Raw genomic sequence first — 18,625 nt, forward strand, 5'->3', positions numbered from 1 at the left:
ATTTTTATTAATTTATTTGTCTCTATTATGGGTTCTGTTTTCCTGCCTTTTTGTGTACCTGGTGATTTTTGTTTGGATGTTAGACATTTTGAGTTTTACCTTGTTGGTTGCTGGATATTTTTGTTATTTCTATAAATATTTTTAGCTATTTTTCTGGAATTCACTTAAATCACTCCGAAGTACTTTGACTGTTTTGGAGCATCTTTTAAAGATTTACGGTGGAATCAGAGTGGTATTTAGTCTAGTGCTGATTATTTCCTGCCACTGAAATTAGACATTGAGTACTCTACCTGCTGCCCTGTGACTCACACGTTTTTCCATTCATTGGTGGAAACAGACAATATTGCTAACTGTGTGAGCACCAGCTCGTTAATCTCTAGTTCTTTCCAGAGATTTATTTCCTTTCGTTACTTTCCTTTCATATATATTCTGAATAATACTTAACTATTTAAGGGGATGCTCTGCAGATTTCCAAAGTTATCTCTGTGTGAAGATTTTTCCTTTTTTTTTGTCTCCTTGAACTTGCATCTGTGTCAACTTATCAGGGACTCTGCTGGGCTCTGTTTTCCTCCTCCCTGCATGGCAGCCTGCAAACTCCCTAAAGGTAGTAAGCTGGACAATTGTATAATGTATCTCATTTGGTTCACATCTTTCAGGGATCACTGTCCTCCATAGCCAGATATCCAGTGTCTCACAAACTGTTGTTTCATATTTTTTCCTGGTTTATTCGGTTGTTTTTAGTGGCATAGACTATTTGATTCCTGTCACTTGATTGTAAAAGAAGTAAAAATATTGTTCTTTAGCACTTTAATTGAATTTAGTGCACTAACATATTCATACCACCATATTTATGGGAATAACTTAGAGAAGAACAGATTTCTAAATGCTTATTCTTGTGTCATACTTATTATGTGGAATGACCAATTTTTTTTTTAGCTTTTTAAAGTTTTTTTTAATTGAAGGATAGTTGCTTTACAGAATTTTGTGGTTTTCTGTCATACATCAGCAAGAATCATCCATAGGTACACCCATGTCCCCTCCATCCGGGACCTCCCTCCTATTTCTCTCCCCATCCCAGCCTTCTAGATTGTATTTCCATTTTACTCTCTCCATACATCTCACCCTCTTCCTCCTTTTCTCCTCCCTATGTCCATAAGTCTGTTCTCTATGCCTGTTTCTCCATTGCACCTTGAAAATTAATTCATCAGTACAATCTTTCTAGATTTCATGGATTTGCATCAGTATACAATGTTTATATTTCTCTTTCTGACTTACTTCACTCTGTATGATAGGCTCTAGGTTTGTCCACCTCATTAAAACTGACTTAAATGTGTTCCTTTTTATGGCTGAGTAGCCTGATGGGCTGCCGTCTATGGGGTCGCGCAGAGTCAGATACAACTGAAGCAACTTAGCAGCAGCAGCAGTATTACACTGTATGTACCACAGCTTCCTTATCCATTTATCTGTCGATGGACATCTAGGTTGCTGCCATGTTCTAGCTATTGTAAATAGTGCTACAATGAACATTGGGATATATGAGTCTTTTTCAATTTTGATTTCTTCAGGGTATATTCCTGGGAGTGGGCTTGTTGGGTGATATGATGATTTCATTCCTAGCTTTTTAATGAATCTCCTTATCGTCTTCCATAGTGGCTGTATCAATTTACATTCCCACCAGCAATCCTAGACAGTTTTCTTTTCTCCACACCCTCTCCAGCATTTATTGTTTGTAGACTTTTTGATGATGGCCATTCTGACTGGTGTGAGGTGGTATCTCATTGTAATTTTGATTTGCATTTCTGTAATAATGAGCGATGTTGAACATCTTTTCATGTGTTTGTTAGCCATCTGTATGTCTTCTTTGGAGAAATGTCTGTTTAGGTCTTTTTCCCATTTTTTGATTGGGTTGTTTGTTTTTCTGGTATTGAGTTGTGTGAGCTGCTTGAATATTTTGGAAATTAATTCTTTGTCAATTGTTTCATTTGCTATTATTTTCTCCCATCTGAGGGTTTTCTTTTCACCTTGTTTGTAGTTTCCTTTGCTGTGCAAAAGCTTTTAAGTTTGATGAGGTCCCCGTTGTTTATTTTTGTATTTATTTCCATTTTTCTAGCAGGTCGGTCATAGAGGATCTTGCTTTTGAAAGGTTGTTGTTGAATCACACAAAGACACCGGGATTCTTGGCCCCCGGAGGAGAAGAATTCAATCCGGGGCCAGAGACGAGGCTTGATCGCTCAGAGCTTCTGTGTAATAAAGTTTTATTAAAGTATAAAGGAGATAGAGAAAGCTTCTGACATAGGCATCAGAAGGGGGCAGAAAGAGTACCCGCTTGCTAGTGTTAACAATAAAGTTATATATTCCAAAGAATGTCTGGAGGTTGTAAAGACCTCATCAGACCTACTCCCGTAATTTACATTTTAAGATAACAGAATTAGCCAGAAGATTTAATCCAAAGACTGTCCTCAGGCAGGATACATTATTGTTATATAATCCTAAGGAATGTGGAGAAAGGAAAAAAGTTTGTCCTTTCTTCCTCCTTGAGAATTCCAGACCCCTCTCTCCTTGGGGACCCCTAGACTCCCTATCAACCTGCCTAGGAACTGACTCTCTCACTTTGATTTATGTCATTGAGTGTTCTATGTTTTCCTATAAGAGTTTTATAGTTTCTGGTCTTACATTTAGGTCTTCAATCCATTTTGAGTTTGTCTTTGTATATGGCATTAGGAAGTGTTCTAATTTCATTCTTTTGCATGTAGCTATTCAGTTTTCCCAGAACCACTTATTAAGGAGGCTATCTTTGACCATTGTATATTCTTGCTTCCTTTGTCAAAAATAAGGTACCCATAGGTACGTGGATTTATCTCTGGGCTCTCTGTCTTGTTCCATTGGTCTATATTTCTGTTTTTGTACCAGTACCATTCTATCTTGATGACCGTAATTTTAAAGTATAGTCTGAAGTCAGGAAGGTTGATTCCTCCAGCTCCATTCTTCTTTCTTAAAACTGCTTTGGCTATTCAGGGTTTTTTGTGTTTTCATATGAATTGTGAAATTTTTTGTTCTAGTTCTATGAAAAATGCCATTGGCAATTTGATAGGGATTGCATTGAATCTGTAGATTGCATTTGGTAGTATAGTCATTTTCACAATATTGATTCTTCCTACCCAGGAACATGGGATATCTCTCCATCTGTTTATGTCACAGACAGACAGTTTGACTCATTTATTTTATTACTTCTCTCTATCACATACTTACACTCTGTTCAGTATTCCTAATTTAAGTATGTGTGTGTGTGTTAGTCGCTCAGTCATGTCCAACTCTTTGTGACCCCATGGTCTGTACAGCCTGCCAGGCTCTTCTGTCCATGGGATTTTCCAGGCAAGGATACTGGAGTGGGTTGCCATTTCCTTCTCCAGGGGTTCTTTCCAACCCAAGGATCGAACTCAGGTCTCCTGCATTGTTATTGTCTGAGCTACTAGGGAAGAAAGAGTTAATTCAGCTATACTTGAATTTTTTTCTTGAGTGGGTGGAATTTTTGTTCTATGCTCCTAGCATTTGTCATTTTTCCATCAGGATTTGCAAATTCAAATGTCTAGAAGGGTCAAGCAAGTCAAATGTCCTGGAGTAGGAAATGGCAACCCACTCCAGTATTTTTGCCTGGAAAACTCCTTGGACAGAGAAGCCTGGCAGGTTACAGTCCATGGAGTCGCAAAGAGTCGGACACGACTGAGCACACACACACAAGTCAAATGTAGGAGTGAAGTTGGTAAGACATAAATAGTCTCTGGTATTTAGTATAGAAGAGAAAGCTGGTATTGGGGGAAGAGGGGACATGGTGAATTGTAGAGGAAAATGCTTGAGTAAATAAGGGCATTTGCAACAACCAGCTGGAGTTAATTGTTGCCCTGAGGGAATGCAAGTTGCTTTTGTTGATCTTCTGATCTTTTAAGAGAAGCGGAAATGCAAATTTTCATCATATACAGCTCAATTTTTGAATACTATTTCAAATTTTAATCATAAAACAGTGTGTGAATCAAATAAAGCTTATTTATAGGCCAAACATGCCTTTGGGCTGCGAGCTTGCAACCTGTGTTCAACAGTAAATTGTTTAACTGTTTACATATAGAAAAATAGTTTAGAAAATTGCAGAAACTACTTAAGCCAGGGATACAGCACATGTGTATTTGTGTGTATGTATTTCAGATCAATAACAAAGTAAATAAGTGAATACACATACACACACTCCCCTGAGTTAAGTCTTTCACAAGTTTTGGGAACTTTCTGCATACTCTGGAGCATGAAGTTATTTTTATGTTTCTCCCACATAATCTCTTGAGAAAATCTGTGATGTGTAAAAGAAATGCTTCCATAATTAAAAACTGCATGAATAAATATGGGTGTGTGAACATGAGTATTTTCAGTTAGTTTAATAATAGCTATCACTTTAATAGAGACAGACAAATTTATGAATATCTGGATGGAGGCCTTTAGGCTGTAATATTTTTTGAATATGGCAGTCACCAGGAAAATTTGCAGTGAGAAAGTTCATGCCAAATTGATGTATGTCTTTCTTTTCTTAAAATACCAGATTAACACAAATTGCATTACAAATTCTTGAAGTAAAACAATTTTGTGTATGCCTATTATATTTGATGAGATTTTCCAATCCTGCTTTACTTTTAAAAAGCACAAAAAATAATAAAGAAGACCTTTGCACTAAAATGTGTTTAAATGAAAGTTGAATTTAAGTAAAATTATCTTTTATTCACTCATATTATCTCTTAATTATCTAACAAATCATTTGCTGTTTAACTAACAAAATATTTTTCTTACTTTTGTGGGTTTTTTTTTTTGTGTGTGTGAAAGTGCTAGAATATTTAAAAGCAGTAATCTAAGACTATACATTAAAAATAAATAAAAGATTATTCAGTTCAGTTCAGTTCAGTCACTCAGTCGTGTCCGACCCTTTGTGACCCCATGAATCGCAGCATGCCAGGCCTCCCTGTCCATCACCAACTCCCGGAGTTTATGCAAGCTCATGTCCATCGAGTCGGTGATGCCATCCAGCCATCTCATCCTCTGTCGTCCCCTTCTCCTCCTGCCCTCAATCCCTCCCGGTATCAGGGTCTTTTTCAGTGAGTCAATTCTTCGCATGAGGTGGCCAAAGTACTGGAGTTTCAGCTTCAGCATCATTTCTTCCAATGAGCACCCAGGACCGATCTCCTTTAGAATGGACTGGTTGGATCTCCTTGCAGTCCAAGGGACTCTCAAGAGTCTTCTCCAACACCACAGTTCAAAAGCATCAGTTCTTCAGCACTCAGCTTTCTTCACAGTCCAACTCTCACATCCATACATGACCACTGGAAAAACCATAGCCTTGACTAGATGGACCTTTGTTGGCAAAGTAATGTCTTTGCTTTTTAATATGCTATCTAGATTGGTCATAACTTTCCATTAGATTGTATTAAAGGACACAAAAGATTATTTCACTTTTTCCATAATTCATATGTGGGGCCTGGCTACACTTTTTTTTTTTTTGAGACGAGTGGTATACAGTGTAAGGACACTACAAATGAGTTCCAATAATTCTTACAGAACCCTAAAGTATTAAAATGAAATGATGAAATGTGATTATGCGTGGAATGTCAAAGCCCTACTGATTTTTGTATACTTGTACAAATTAACATTTGTTTGGTTTATTGAGTTTTTCCATTAATTCCATTCACCCACTTGTTCCTTGTAGTTCTCTTGAGAACATTTGCAATATTTTTGAAGCTTTATTGGGGAATTACTGAGTCAGTAATTTGCAAGTTAAAACTGACCATTGTAGTCAGCCTTCAAAATGCAAAGATGAACCAGGGATTAAAACTTTTAATGTCTTCCCTCTAATTTGAGTGAAGATAGTATTCCAGTTATCTTAGAAAAATGAAAAAGCAGGATTTGCCTTCCAAATAAGTTTTGTATTTTGGATACAGAATCAATACAAAGGTGAGATACCCTGGATTTGAATTGGTAAAATATGTAAATCCCTGCCTGCTAAACTGCCAGAGATTAATGTCTGAATAGGAGTAGGAAGCGCCAACTGTAAAATTATACAGGGCATGGCGATTACCCCATCTGCATAATGGGGCTTGATTTAGAGGCTCTATTTTAGGATCCCACATAAAGCACCAAATGTAGAAAGCAGAGCTTTGTTGAGTTTGTCCTGGGCAGTGCCCTAATTTTCTAGAACACTGTTCACTTCCCTTCTTTAAGGATGAATAACACATTTTCTTTATGGAACCTTGTGCATCCGTCATGTGGGAACCATAGCTTTTCTGAACTACTCTATTAGATCGCTTTTGTGGTGCCTTTTTATGATGCTACTGGATTATGTTATTTGAGGTTGCATTATCTTTATTACACTTGTTTATCTATGCAAAGAACAAGCGATATCATATTTGACTTATAACAAGCATTTTAAAGTTAAAGAATGAGAAAACTGAGGCCCAGGAGGTACAAGGTCATGCAGTTCTACCAGAGCTAGGGATGGCACATGGGTCTTGTCTACCCAGCAAGAACTGGATATCATTGCATGCACAGTATTTCACTGTCTCTTGATAGTTGGGATTCATGTTATTTTGGCAGCTCAAAGGGCTTTATCTTAGACATGAATAACCTGAGGACTATAATACCTTCTTTGGATTGTTATTGGTGCTTGATCATTAAGGCTCAGTCTATTCAAATAACTAACTGCAAGATTCATTATATTTTAAGAGAGAATGTTGCTATTCATTTATGCAGATTAACATTTATGAAGTCCTTTTTAAATTTTCGTATCTCCTTTTTATTTTTGCAGATGATTTTTTTTTATTAAAAAGTAACTTTTATTGCTGAGACTCTTGAGTTCTGGGGATCAGACGTGTAACTCAAGCTCATTTAAGCATAAAAGGCAGTGTTTTGGTTTACACTATCAGTAAGTCTGTCACTAGATCTGAGTCCAGATGCAGCTGGATCCAGGGGTTCAGCCTTGTCAAGTCTGTGACTCTCCATTTCTGAGTTTTCCTTGTCTCTGTGTGGTATTATCATTCACAGCCTGACCTTGGGAGGAAAGAAGGTCAGCTGCAGCTCTGTACTCTTTACTCCAGTTTAGCAGCCCTACATATCAACCTTCCAGAAGATTCTGTTCAGCCAGTCTTAAGTTTCCTCTTAACGAATGCCTTTGGCCAGGGACATGGGGTACTCAGATAGTCAACCTGTGTTACATATTCTTTCTCAATGTTAGGGGGTGGGGGATTGTGATTGGCAGTCCCATTTCACAAAGCAGCATATAGTTGTGGAGTTTTTCCCAAGGGAGGGGCAGAAGAGTGTTCTTATCAGACGCATCTTTAGCTATCGCATTTCTACAGATGAAAGTTTACAAGATAGACTCAGAATTATATACAAATGTTAATTTTCTGTAAAAGTGGTAGACTCAATGATTCATCATGTAATCCAGATTTTATTTCTCTCTTTACCTTCATCCTTTCACAGTGGACACAAAAGACAATGCCATCAAAGTGAAAAAAAAAAACACTTTAAAAAATAGGAATCATTTTCTCTATTTTACTTTCAAATATTGTCTTAGCCTTTTTCTTTAGCTCTTCTAAGAAACTTCTCATGTAGAATTGTAGTTGTCATTTGATTTAACAGTCTCTACTGATTGTGAAAAACCTTTCAAGAAGAGGCTCTCATTTTATTTCTGTTCCAGCTATGCCTCTCACAGTGCTGGCTGAGTGGGAGTATTAAGTAAAGGTGGATGGTGGAAGTTAAACAACAACATTGTGTTGCATTTGGAATTTGAACTCCATCATTTTTCTATTCACATTTGAAAGTTTCTTCTTCTTATTTATTTATTTTTTTTTAATGTTTATTTCTTCTGCTTGGCTCCCAGGCAAGTAATCAAGGGGGATGTACATGTAACTGTGACTTCCAGTCTCTCTTGTGCCTAGTGATTGAACCATTTGGTTCTGATAGTAGTGACAGTGGGGAAAGAAAGACAGTCTCAGAACTTCTGTGCAGTGTGGTTGTCCAACCCACATAAGAACAGGGCCATTAGTACCATCTTCAGGACCTTCCTGTGTGTCAGAAGTCAAGCTGAGTTGAGCTGCAGCTTCATGTACCTCTCATGGAGTCCCAGCAAAATGGCGGCCGGGGTAGAGTGTCCCCACTTGCTCATTATCCCGTCTTCTGAGCCCCCTCCCTTTACAGTCTTCATCCCATGGCTCCAGTTAGTTGTCCACAGAGGCAAACCAACTTCAGCTGTCACTCTCAGTGATCTATGTTTCTCTTCCCAGACCACCTTGCAACCCCAAATCCATACCTTCTATTGGCTGGGAATTAATTAGGAGCAAAGATGGAAACTTCAGATTAATACAAAGATTTGTGATTTATGCAGTTATCAGGAAGATATCCTTACATTAAAAAAACTGGACATCAATACTCCTTGGGAAAATTGAGTGAAAGCCTCTTTTTCAATTTAAAGTGAAGGCCTTGTTCTGATACAGATTTCAAAACTTCTCCTTCCTTTATATTGAATTGTATGGAAAATGTTTTTGGCAATTTATGTTTAGGTGAATGCACTTGCATATACAGGCTTCCCTGGTGGCTCAGTGGTAAAGAATCTGCCTGCTAATGCAGGAGATGTGGATTTGATCCCGGGGTCAGGAAGATCCCCTGGGGAAGGAAATGGCAACCCACTCCAGTATTCTTGCCTGGGAAATCCCCACAGAGGAGCCTGGTGGGCTACAGTACATGGAGTTGCAAAAAGAGTCGGACGTGGCTTAACAACTAAATAACTATAACAACAACTTGTGTATTTACTTCTTTCAGTCCTGTGTTTATTTCACAGTCCATAACATATTCAGAAATGTCAAGTTGGATGAAGTTGTGAGCTGGTATATTCCATGATCCCTGGTAGAGATCATTATTTTTATATTTGAGCTGTGAATTTTTTTTTTTTTTTTATTGCCTGAGTTACCTTCCACACATACTTGTGGGACATCTGTTAGGTTTCAGTTGATGTTTTAGGTACTTGGGAGACTTCATTAATTAAAACAGTTTCTACTTATATGGTGCTTATATTCTAGTGGATGGTGATAGAATAGTAGTAGATGGTAGTAGTAGTAGTCTAGTAGATGGTAATAAAACACATTTCATAGTAATGATAAGTAGTGATAATAAAACAGGGGAAGGAAATAGTTTTGAGGATTTATGTGTACCAAGCTTAGCTCCATAATCTGTGTGGCCCAATGCAAAATGAAAATCAATGTCCTCCATTCAAAAAGTAGAAAAAAGTGCCATTAAAAGTACTAAAAATAAAGCTTTTTTTCTTTTCTTCCATGAATCTCTCTTTGGAATAATTATGGTGGCTTTTCTTTTTAAAGCTTGCTGTTTAATGGTGTTCTAAGTTTAAAGAAAAATTAACTTTCAAATTATTAACATGAATTTGTCATTCATCATTTACTGGGCTCAAGTAAATGAGAGGATGATGGGTAGGAAATGAGATTAGAGCTGCTTTGGGTTCCTGAAGCATGCGTGGGCTTAAAGGCCAGAGTAAGGACTTAGAATTTTTTGATGAGAATAAGGGAAGACTTGGGGATCTTTTGGCAGAAGGGTGACAGCTGATTAGATTTTAGAAGGATTCCCTTAGGCTGCTGTGTGGCAAGGTTGGAAGTGGCAGGACTAGATTGGAAGCTGCTATAATAGACCAAACAAAGGTGGTGCCTGAACTGTACATATAGAAAAACAATGGTGATTAAATGTGGTTAGATTCTGGGTATATTTCAAAGTTAGTGCCAATAAGAATTGAATGTAGACTAGATGTTTATTTAGAGTCCTGGCCTAGACAGCAGATAAAATGGTCTGTTGAGAAGCAGCTAATTTTCTTAAGTTCTACAGCCAAGGTATGACACAAAGGAAAAAGGCAGACACAACAAAAGTCAAGTATGTGTGTTTTTCATTGGTTCTTTTTCATTATCTCTAGACTTTCCTTCAAATAGCTCCTATAACATCTTCACTTTTTTAGCTGATTTTAGCATAGATTACACATCTAGAATCTCATCCATACATATCACTTTGGAAGAACCTCTGAGAACAAAGTTCTGGCAAGGCTGCCACTGCCCCATATTTCCATGGCATAGGAGAGTGGGTATTGGCTGTCTCCCATAGTTTCATTTTGGTAGTATCCTGACAGATTTTTCCTTCCATTGTACTCAAACCTTTTGGCCTGCCCTAGTAAAAATGGAATTAATAAAATAAAGTTTGCTCCTGAGTTTGCTGTGCAGTGGCACCTTGTACAATTCCAAATGATTTCACTCTGTTTGGCCTTTTTGTTTTTTCCTGCTTTTCAGCACTTTCAGACCATGCTGAAGTCTAAGTTGAATGTCCTAACACTGAAAAAGGAACCTCTGCCAGCAGTCATCTTCCACGAGCCAGAGGCCATCGAGCTGTGCACGACCACGCCCCTGATGAAGACCAGGACTCAGAGTGGCTGCAAGGTAGGGGGCTTATGGCCAGCAGGGAACCTGTTGGTGGGACAGACAACAGGATGCATAGCCTTAAGGCACTTGTTTCATAGTGATAACTTTTGTAAAGAGTGAAGATGTCAGACGACTACCAGAATAAGCTCACTGAGTGATGGTAGTATGAATTTATACCCCGCTTTATGTTTCTTGGTGATATAACACTCTTCATCGTATGGTGGTACACACTAAAGACATGAGTTATACCACGTGTGAATGAAATAGTAATTGCCCCATATTTTCTGTAGCCCTATGGAATGTTGGGTTTGACAAGAAAAATTACGTCCTTAAAGATAATTCCTCCCTTTGTATTTACAATCTGAATAAGATGTCTTAAAGACCAAAGAACAAAACAAGTTTCTCAATAGTTGTACTCTCTGAATCCTTTGGGGGTAAATTTACATTTTCGTTTTGCTGTAGCTCTTAAAATTTATTCTAGTATTCATGCCTCAGAATCCATTTAAAAAGTGTTTTTCATTTATGTAAACCATAATGCTGACTTGGAAAGAGAACTAGAAACGAAATACATAATTTTGGTAAGTTTTTGGCTTCTTTCTCACATAGTATTCTTTTTTACATGTGTTGATGAATATAGTCATCGCCTTAGAGGTAACAAAGAAAATATGTCTCATGCATATTTTGTCATCAGGAATTTGTTTTGAGTCCTGAAAGTAAATTAAGGGGCAGGGAAATGCATGTTTGCTTGTGGATTTCTTTTATAACCTCGTAGTACACTCTTTCCCTTATTGCTTTCTGGGTTAGGGAAGCAAAGATCCATTGATCTTTCTCACCAGAATATTCCATCCCCTCCCCAGTGCTTGCATAGTTGTGGTCAGATTGGAGCAAGCCTGAGTGATGGTATTTGCACAAAACCTCACACATGTCCATTCATCGCACAAATACTCTGGGTGTGCTCAGTGACTGCCTGGCAATGGAGATAGTGAGAACCCGAGCCCCTACCCAACCCCAGCATCTTTATGCGGCTTAACTGTTCCTTAGAGGAGGAGAGAGGGAAAAGTACAGACGAACAAAACATTGACTCATGAGAATGTCAGTCTGTGAAGAACTTGTGGAAGTATCTGTTAGAGGGAGAAGGAGAGCGAATTCCCTGATCTTGTGCATTTTAGACAGAAAAGAACGGACTGGTGAATGTGGGAAGGTGACAGAGTTATGGTTTGTAGTGGAGTCCAGTGGGGGTCCAGGCATAGGGAGCTTTGATACTATGGCAAGGAGTTTAGATTTGGTTTTAATTTCTAGAGAGAAGTAGCAGAGAGACTCAGGCAAACGAGTTAAATGACTCCATTTGGGAAAAAATAAATTTAAACGATAACTCTGCTAAGGTGAGCATCTAGCTTCTCAAAAGCAGTGGCCAATGGCCCTGCTTCAGCAGGGGAGAGAACTGCCTTTGGTCCCCTTGTATGCAGTGCTTTTGGTGAATTGATGATGTGAAGGAATTTTAAAACTACTCATTAAATTGTGAAGTGATAAGAAATCAAATTAGGTTATATTTCCTTTAGAGATTTCCTGAAGTCTTTTTGAATTCTGTTCCTGTTGGGGACAGTGGTCCCTCAAAAGCATGAGGAAATCAGTAGGAACAAGTATAAGGAGGAGTTTGGTAAAGTCTGCAGGGCATGTTTAAATGGAAGGGAAAATGCAGCTACAGAATAAAAAGACCTAACAATGCAGTCCCAGAAACAAAAGAGGGGTGTGTGTGTGTGTGTGTGTGTGTGTGTGTGTGTGGTGGGGGGAGGGAGAAGGAGGAATATTTGCTAGGATAATATAACATTTCTAATAAGAAATATAGAATTCCAGATTCACGGAGTAATTTTTCTTTCTATGCATTCTTTAGATCATGTTCATTTATTTTACTTCTAGAGGGATGTTGAAAAAGACATAGAAGGAATTGAGAAGAGCATGTCAAAGAGAGTGAGACTTGCCCAGGCATTGGTCTGTGGGGCTATTTAGACAAAGAGCAGTCAGCCGTGATTTCAGCTGGATGCAGGGAAGAACTTACACATTCAAGGTGAAAACCACGTTCCACCGGGCTATAAAAAATTTATGACCTCTCCAGCCCTAGAAATCTTGAAGAGGAGATTCCAGGTGCAGATAATCATAATCCTAGAATCGGGCATCTGGGCCAACACCTCTTGAGGTACTTTCCAGCTTTTTTATTCTGTTTCAAGGATGAAAACCTCTAATGTATCCTTCTGTAGACTGCGCACTTGAATCCACTTTACATATTTAAATTTTAGCTGCAAATATACTGGAGTCTCAGCCTTTCATTCTCAGGGACAATGTCACCTTTGTGTTCAGAGTCATAGTCTTTGGTTCCAAAACAACGAAACAAAGTTAGATTTTTGAGCCTTGAAATTTTGATTTAAAATCTTCAGATCTCCCCTATTTATTTTATTTTATTTTTATTTTTCAGATCATCCCCAGGAACAAACTGTAGTGTTTCCTCTCTAATTCTTGCGACTAACTTAGCTCCCAAAATGCCAGCTGCAGAAGGATCTCCCTCCCGGGCTCCAGCCTGCCAGGCATAATGAGCACAATGTAGCCAGGGCCCAGCTGCAGAGTCCGGACCCTCCTTCCTCCACACAGTGCTGGTTCTTTTTGCCTTACAGCTCTCAAGTTGTGCCTGCATAACTTTAGGTTTGGGGAGGAAAAGAAGCAGGAGGAAGCAAAGGAAAGGGGAGTTGCAGAGGGATTCTGGTGAGCGAGGTCAAGGCCCTGGCTCTTCTCAGATTTCCCATTCCCTCTGATCTGTATTCTCCGTGGGTCCTTGGCGGGATGACCCTGCCAGGCTATTCATGTTGCGGGCAGCTGGGTCTTTGTGTATTCTCCTCCCTTGCTGCCACTTTTTTTTTTCTTTTTGGAGTGAAGTTATTTAACTGTACGATCCACTGCATACCATTAGGATGCTTATTGGAGCTGTTCCGAGTGTCAGATGCTTGTGTCTGATTTTGCAGCGGAGACAATGGCTTATCTTGCCTGCCTTTGCCTGTCTAAACAGGGGGATCCTAGATGGCTTTGGCTTGTCAGCAAACATTTATTTAATTAATAGTCATTGGAAACCTACTGTGTGCATGGAATTGTGGAGAAAGGAGTCAAAGTATGTGTTGTGAGTGAGTAGGTGGCTCAGGGGTAAAGAATCCACCTGCCAATCTGTCTTCCTGATCCCTGGGTCCAGGAAGATTCCCTGGAGGAGGGAATGTCAACCCACTCCATCATTCTTGCCTGGAAAATCCCATGGACAGAGGAGCCTGGCGGACTACAGTCCATGGGGTTGCAAAGAGTCAGGCATGACTGAATGACTAAGCACTCACACACACATTTAAATTATTAAATTGCACAAAGCAATTTATAGTCAAGCAGAAGGAATAAGATGAATGCCCGAATAAATTGCGAGTGCTTCCAGTACTTATGAGTATGTCAGAAACCCCTGGATGGTAGATTTCTGAACCATCTTTCCGAAGAGTTTGATTTGGGCACTCAGCTTACTGGTGGGGAGCAGGAGCCTGCACTTTAGAATAGACCGTGTAATTTACATGAAAGTGGTGATTGGACGTGCTTTGAGCTTGAAGACCTGAACCACAGAGAAGGATGTGATTACAGCAACTAAGTGAATGGAGATGCAGTGGGGAGGTGGAAGAGGTGGGGAAATGGGAGCAGTTTAGCACATCTAATAACATTTATCTTTTATTTAAAATGTTTTATAAACTATGTGATTGGTGGTCATTTCTAAGAAAGGAAAGAGCATGGAAGAGAAATACCAAGAGAAGATATATTGGGAAAGATGCAAGAAGGAAAAGCAGGAAAATTAGAAGTTATTTACATAGGGCTCCTGTTTGGGTCTGGATCTGTCTGCCTTTGGGTTTCCCAGGTGGCTCAGTGGATAAAGAATCCACATGCAAGGCAGGAGACTTAGGAGACGTGTGTTTGATCCCTGGGTTGGGAAGATCCCTTGGAGGAGGTCATGGCAACCCACTCCAGTATTCTTGCCTGGAGAATCCCATGGACAGAGGAGCCTGGTGGGCAACAGCCCATAGGGTAGCAAAGAGTCAGCCATCACTGAAGTGACTGAGCATGAATGCACTGTCTGCCTTTGTTCTGGATTTACCTGGTTATCTTATTTTATACCCCCTCAGCATCTCAGGAAGGAGCCAAGGTCCTGAGCTAGGTCTTGAGAGATGGTCTCCCGAGGGGATGCTCTTCTTGGCCACATGTGGCCTTTGGGAGTTGCTAGTGAACAGAGCTGGTTGAGCATGTGTTTCTTTCCACTCCCTCCCTTTCCATCCCCTGTTGTTAACGCTGAGGGCACCCTTGACTTCATTCTGCAGCTTGGTAGCTGTCCAGCTGCCCCATCCCTTTATTCTTCACCGTAGGCCCTGCCAACATCTCACCTGGGTCTGCTCTCCAGGTGGTGCTTTGTTTTCCAAATCTTGCCACCTCCTGAATGAGGCACTTGGCCTGACATCTTCTCAATTATGAGAGCAGAAACAAACTAGTCTCCAGGAAGGAATTAGTGATTCATAAACTATGACTGTTTTTACTTTACCCTCTGAGATTTCTGTGTTCTGGAGTGTCAATGGTAGTCCCTTGGCTCTAAGAAAGGATGTGATTGATTTATAGTTTCATGGGACAGGGAGGAGAGTTTCTGAACTGAGGGCTTGGCAGGAAGTCCTCAACTTCCTCAACTCCTACCATTTTGTGCACTTGTGAAATGGCCAGTTTGAGAAGTGGACTCGAGCTGTCCTGCTTATCTTATGCTGTGCTGTGCTGTGCTTAGGTGCTCAGTTGTGTCCAACTCTTTGTGACCCCGTGGGCTGTAGCCTGCCAGGCTCCTCTCCTAACTTGAGTTTAAATATATTTAAAATTAGCATTATAATGTATCTACTTTCTACACATATTTTGTATTTATTGGATCAGTTATGTATTTCATTAGAAATATAGTCATATTTTCTCACTTTACACATTAACAGAAGGGAAAAACATTGATTATATTATTATCTTCATCAAATGCATGTTGTAGCCTTATTTTGGTATAGGTAATTTTGGACATGGGAACCTAAATATGTCAATTATACAGACTTTCTTTCTGCAAAATAAGTTTCTGATTGAGATACGAAGGTAGAATACAAATAAAATAAAGAATAGAGATATAGGAAGTGAGAATCGGGCTGTTGGTCTTCATGGGTTTTTTCCCTCCATATTCAGAGTGGATGATATCTAAGTCTGATTTATTTTCTCTTCATTCTTTCTCATAGTTCCCTGTAAGCAAATCAAAGCTCAGTTACTTCTGCTTGTCTCTCCAAATGGAGAAAGGTAAAAGTTGATAGGAGGTTATAGTTTGTTGGTTTTCCTGTGATTTTTACTTTTGTTGATTTGTAAATTTTCTGACTTTCTCCTTCCCTCCCTCCCTTCTCCCCTCCACCCTTCCTTCCTTCCTTATTTTCTTCTCTCATTTCTTCCTTCATCCATAAGAATATATTGCACACCCTCAGGATGTTCTGTGTATTCATAGGGACACAAAGATAAACAATGGTATTAGAAGCTTCATGCTAAAATAACAGGAAATGTAATCCGAATTGACTTGATTCATTGACATTGATTTGCTTTGGAATCTGCAAGTTCCAGAAGAAAGGAAGAAGGCAGGAGATGCTAGAGAGGGAACAAAAGTGTCCTCTGCAAAAAGTTACCCAGGGTTAATAACCTGCAAGGAGGTACAGATACTCTGCAGGAGGGGTGGCGGCGGTTGATGATAAAGGCCGAGTCCGCAGGTTGCCGACTAAAGGCTGCTTTTTCCTCCATGTTATAGCCCATTTTATTTCCTTGGTTTCTAATGGAGGATGTTTCTTTGTAGATAGGATGAGCCTCAGTAAGAGTACAGGCTACTCTCTTGGGCTTCTCTCGCCAGCAGTCATAAATGGCCATCAGCTGCCACGTGGTTGGCCTTCTGCACTGAGAGGCTTTCATCTTGCTGGTGGGGAGGGTGTTTTCATTCACTGGAGAAACTCTGCATCCCCCTTTTTAGTCCGGGTTTCTAATTTTGGCAGCCCATTAGTCAAGGTTAGACAAGAGAAAGAGAGTCAGGATTTCAAAAGTGATCATGGGTCCAAGCTTCTGGAATTTGGGGTTTCTGTGGGATCACAAGTGGCAACACCCAAAGGGTGCTATATTAAGTGGGTGTGGAGCTCCGTGGGTGCCCTGAGGGCGTCGTTACGGAGAATGGGGATGGGAGAAGACGAAGGAGTGAGACAGGCATGCGGAAGTACAAACTTACACACATCATCACGCTTGGTTTTTTTTTTTTTTTTGACTGAAGAGAGTATTTATTCCATGACTTTTCTTTGGCAGAATCTGATATGGTGTTCCTGTCTTTATGCACACACTCTTTAGGACTTAAACCCACTATTTCAGACCTCTCAGCATGCAATGTGCAGGAGAGGGTCTCATGTTGAATTTATTGCATCAAAGACACCACCAGTTATACCACCAAAAAAGAAAAATGCTGCCACTAATCAGTGTATGATGCCATTGGCACTAATACATGTTCATCTTTCGGGTTTTTAAAACAGGAAAAGCAACAGCTACCTTAGACTGGATTAAATATATAAGCACCAGGAACAATAATAACACATTGTGCATGACTGGGTGGACCCAGCACTGTTCTGAGTGCTTTTCATGATTAACACGTTTCATCTTCACAAGTATCCAATGAGTAGGGACTGTTGTATAATCACACAGTTTAAGGATGCAGGAGAGAAAGAAGAATCACTGGGAAAGGAGCGCCAGGAACACAAGAGGATACTCTCCTCCCCACCGGGCACCGACTCCTCTTCAGCCTTTTCCTCACTTCATCCTGCACACACCTCCCAGGCACTCTGCTCCTCACCTTGTTCAGCTCTCAGATACATCAGAAAGAAAGATGGATATAGCTCTGGTAACAGCTGAAGCCCCTGTATGTTGTTTTAGGGTTGGTCTCTTTACATATGTTCAAGATACAGGCTACTTATGCTGTGATACTTAGTATGGAGGGATATTTCATTTATGGTTTTAATGTACACTTTTTGACCACAAGTCCCAACTTATGACTTTGAATTCTGTACTTTGGTCTTCCCAGTGACAACTGTGGTGACTTTAACAAAGTTCTCTATCCTTCATGAGCTCACTTTTGTTATACGGTGACTAAAATCTTTTCAGGCTGGAAAGTACCTTTGCTTGCGCTAATGAAAGTGTTGAGGATATAGATTCTCGTTCTGCATGAATGCCTGTTGAGTAGAATGGCAGACTTCTTTATGAGGTTCTTCTTTCCCATGATTGATTTGTCCCATTAAGGGCTTCTCTGGGGATCCTTATACCTTCGAACTATTTATTTCCTGCTGCCTCCCACACTGAGAGCTGTGGCTGAAAATGACCATTTTACTCTAGGGAACCAGATTTGACATTGCAGCTTAACCTTTGTTTAATGTCAAAGATGGTATCTTCCTATATTTCTGAATTTGTAATGTTGCTGCCTGCTTTACTTCTTGCCTTTAAAAACTCTTGGGAAATCAGCAAAGATGTATTAGTGAAAAATGGGAAAATAATCTACATTGAAAGAAATTATAATATTTTTGCTCTACAATACTATGTAAAACATGTGGCTATTAAAAAATATACAAGCAACTCCTATAGCTCAACTCTAGAAAAATAAATGACCCAATCAAAAAATGGGCCAAAGATCTAAATAGACATTTCTCCAAAGAAGACATACAGATGGCTAACAAACACATGAAAAGATGCTCAACATCACTCATTATCAGAGAAATGCAAATCAAAACCACTATGAGATACCATTTCACACCAGTCAGAATGGCTGCGATCCAAAAGTCTACAAATAATAAATGCTGGAGAGGGTGTGGAGAAAAGGGAACCCTCTTACACTGTTGGTGGGAATGCAAACTAGTACAGCCACTATGGAGAACAGTGTGGAGATTCCTTAAAAAACTGGAAATAGAACTGCCTTATGATCCAGCAATCCCACTGCTGGGCATACACACTGAGGAAACCAGAAGGGAAAGAGACACGTGTACCCCAATGTTCATCGC

General features: G+C 39.7%; 1 protein-coding gene across 1 annotated transcript in view; it reads left to right on the forward strand.

Moving 5' to 3' along the window:
* PID1 (phosphotyrosine interaction domain containing 1) overlaps window positions 1-18,625 on the forward strand; it is a 265,346-nt gene that overhangs the window by 111,021 nt on the left and 135,700 nt on the right. The window contains exon 2 of the mRNA XM_005901780.3: window positions 10,365-10,511. Coding sequence (XP_005901842.1) covers window positions 10,365-10,511 — 147 coding nt within the window. The remainder of the gene's footprint in view (window positions 1-10,364; window positions 10,512-18,625) is intronic.

Source organism: Bos mutus, chromosome 2 (assembly GCF_027580195.1).
Source record: "Bos mutus isolate GX-2022 chromosome 2, NWIPB_WYAK_1.1, whole genome shotgun sequence".
Taxonomy (NCBI): Eukaryota; Metazoa; Chordata; class Mammalia; order Artiodactyla; family Bovidae; genus Bos; species Bos mutus.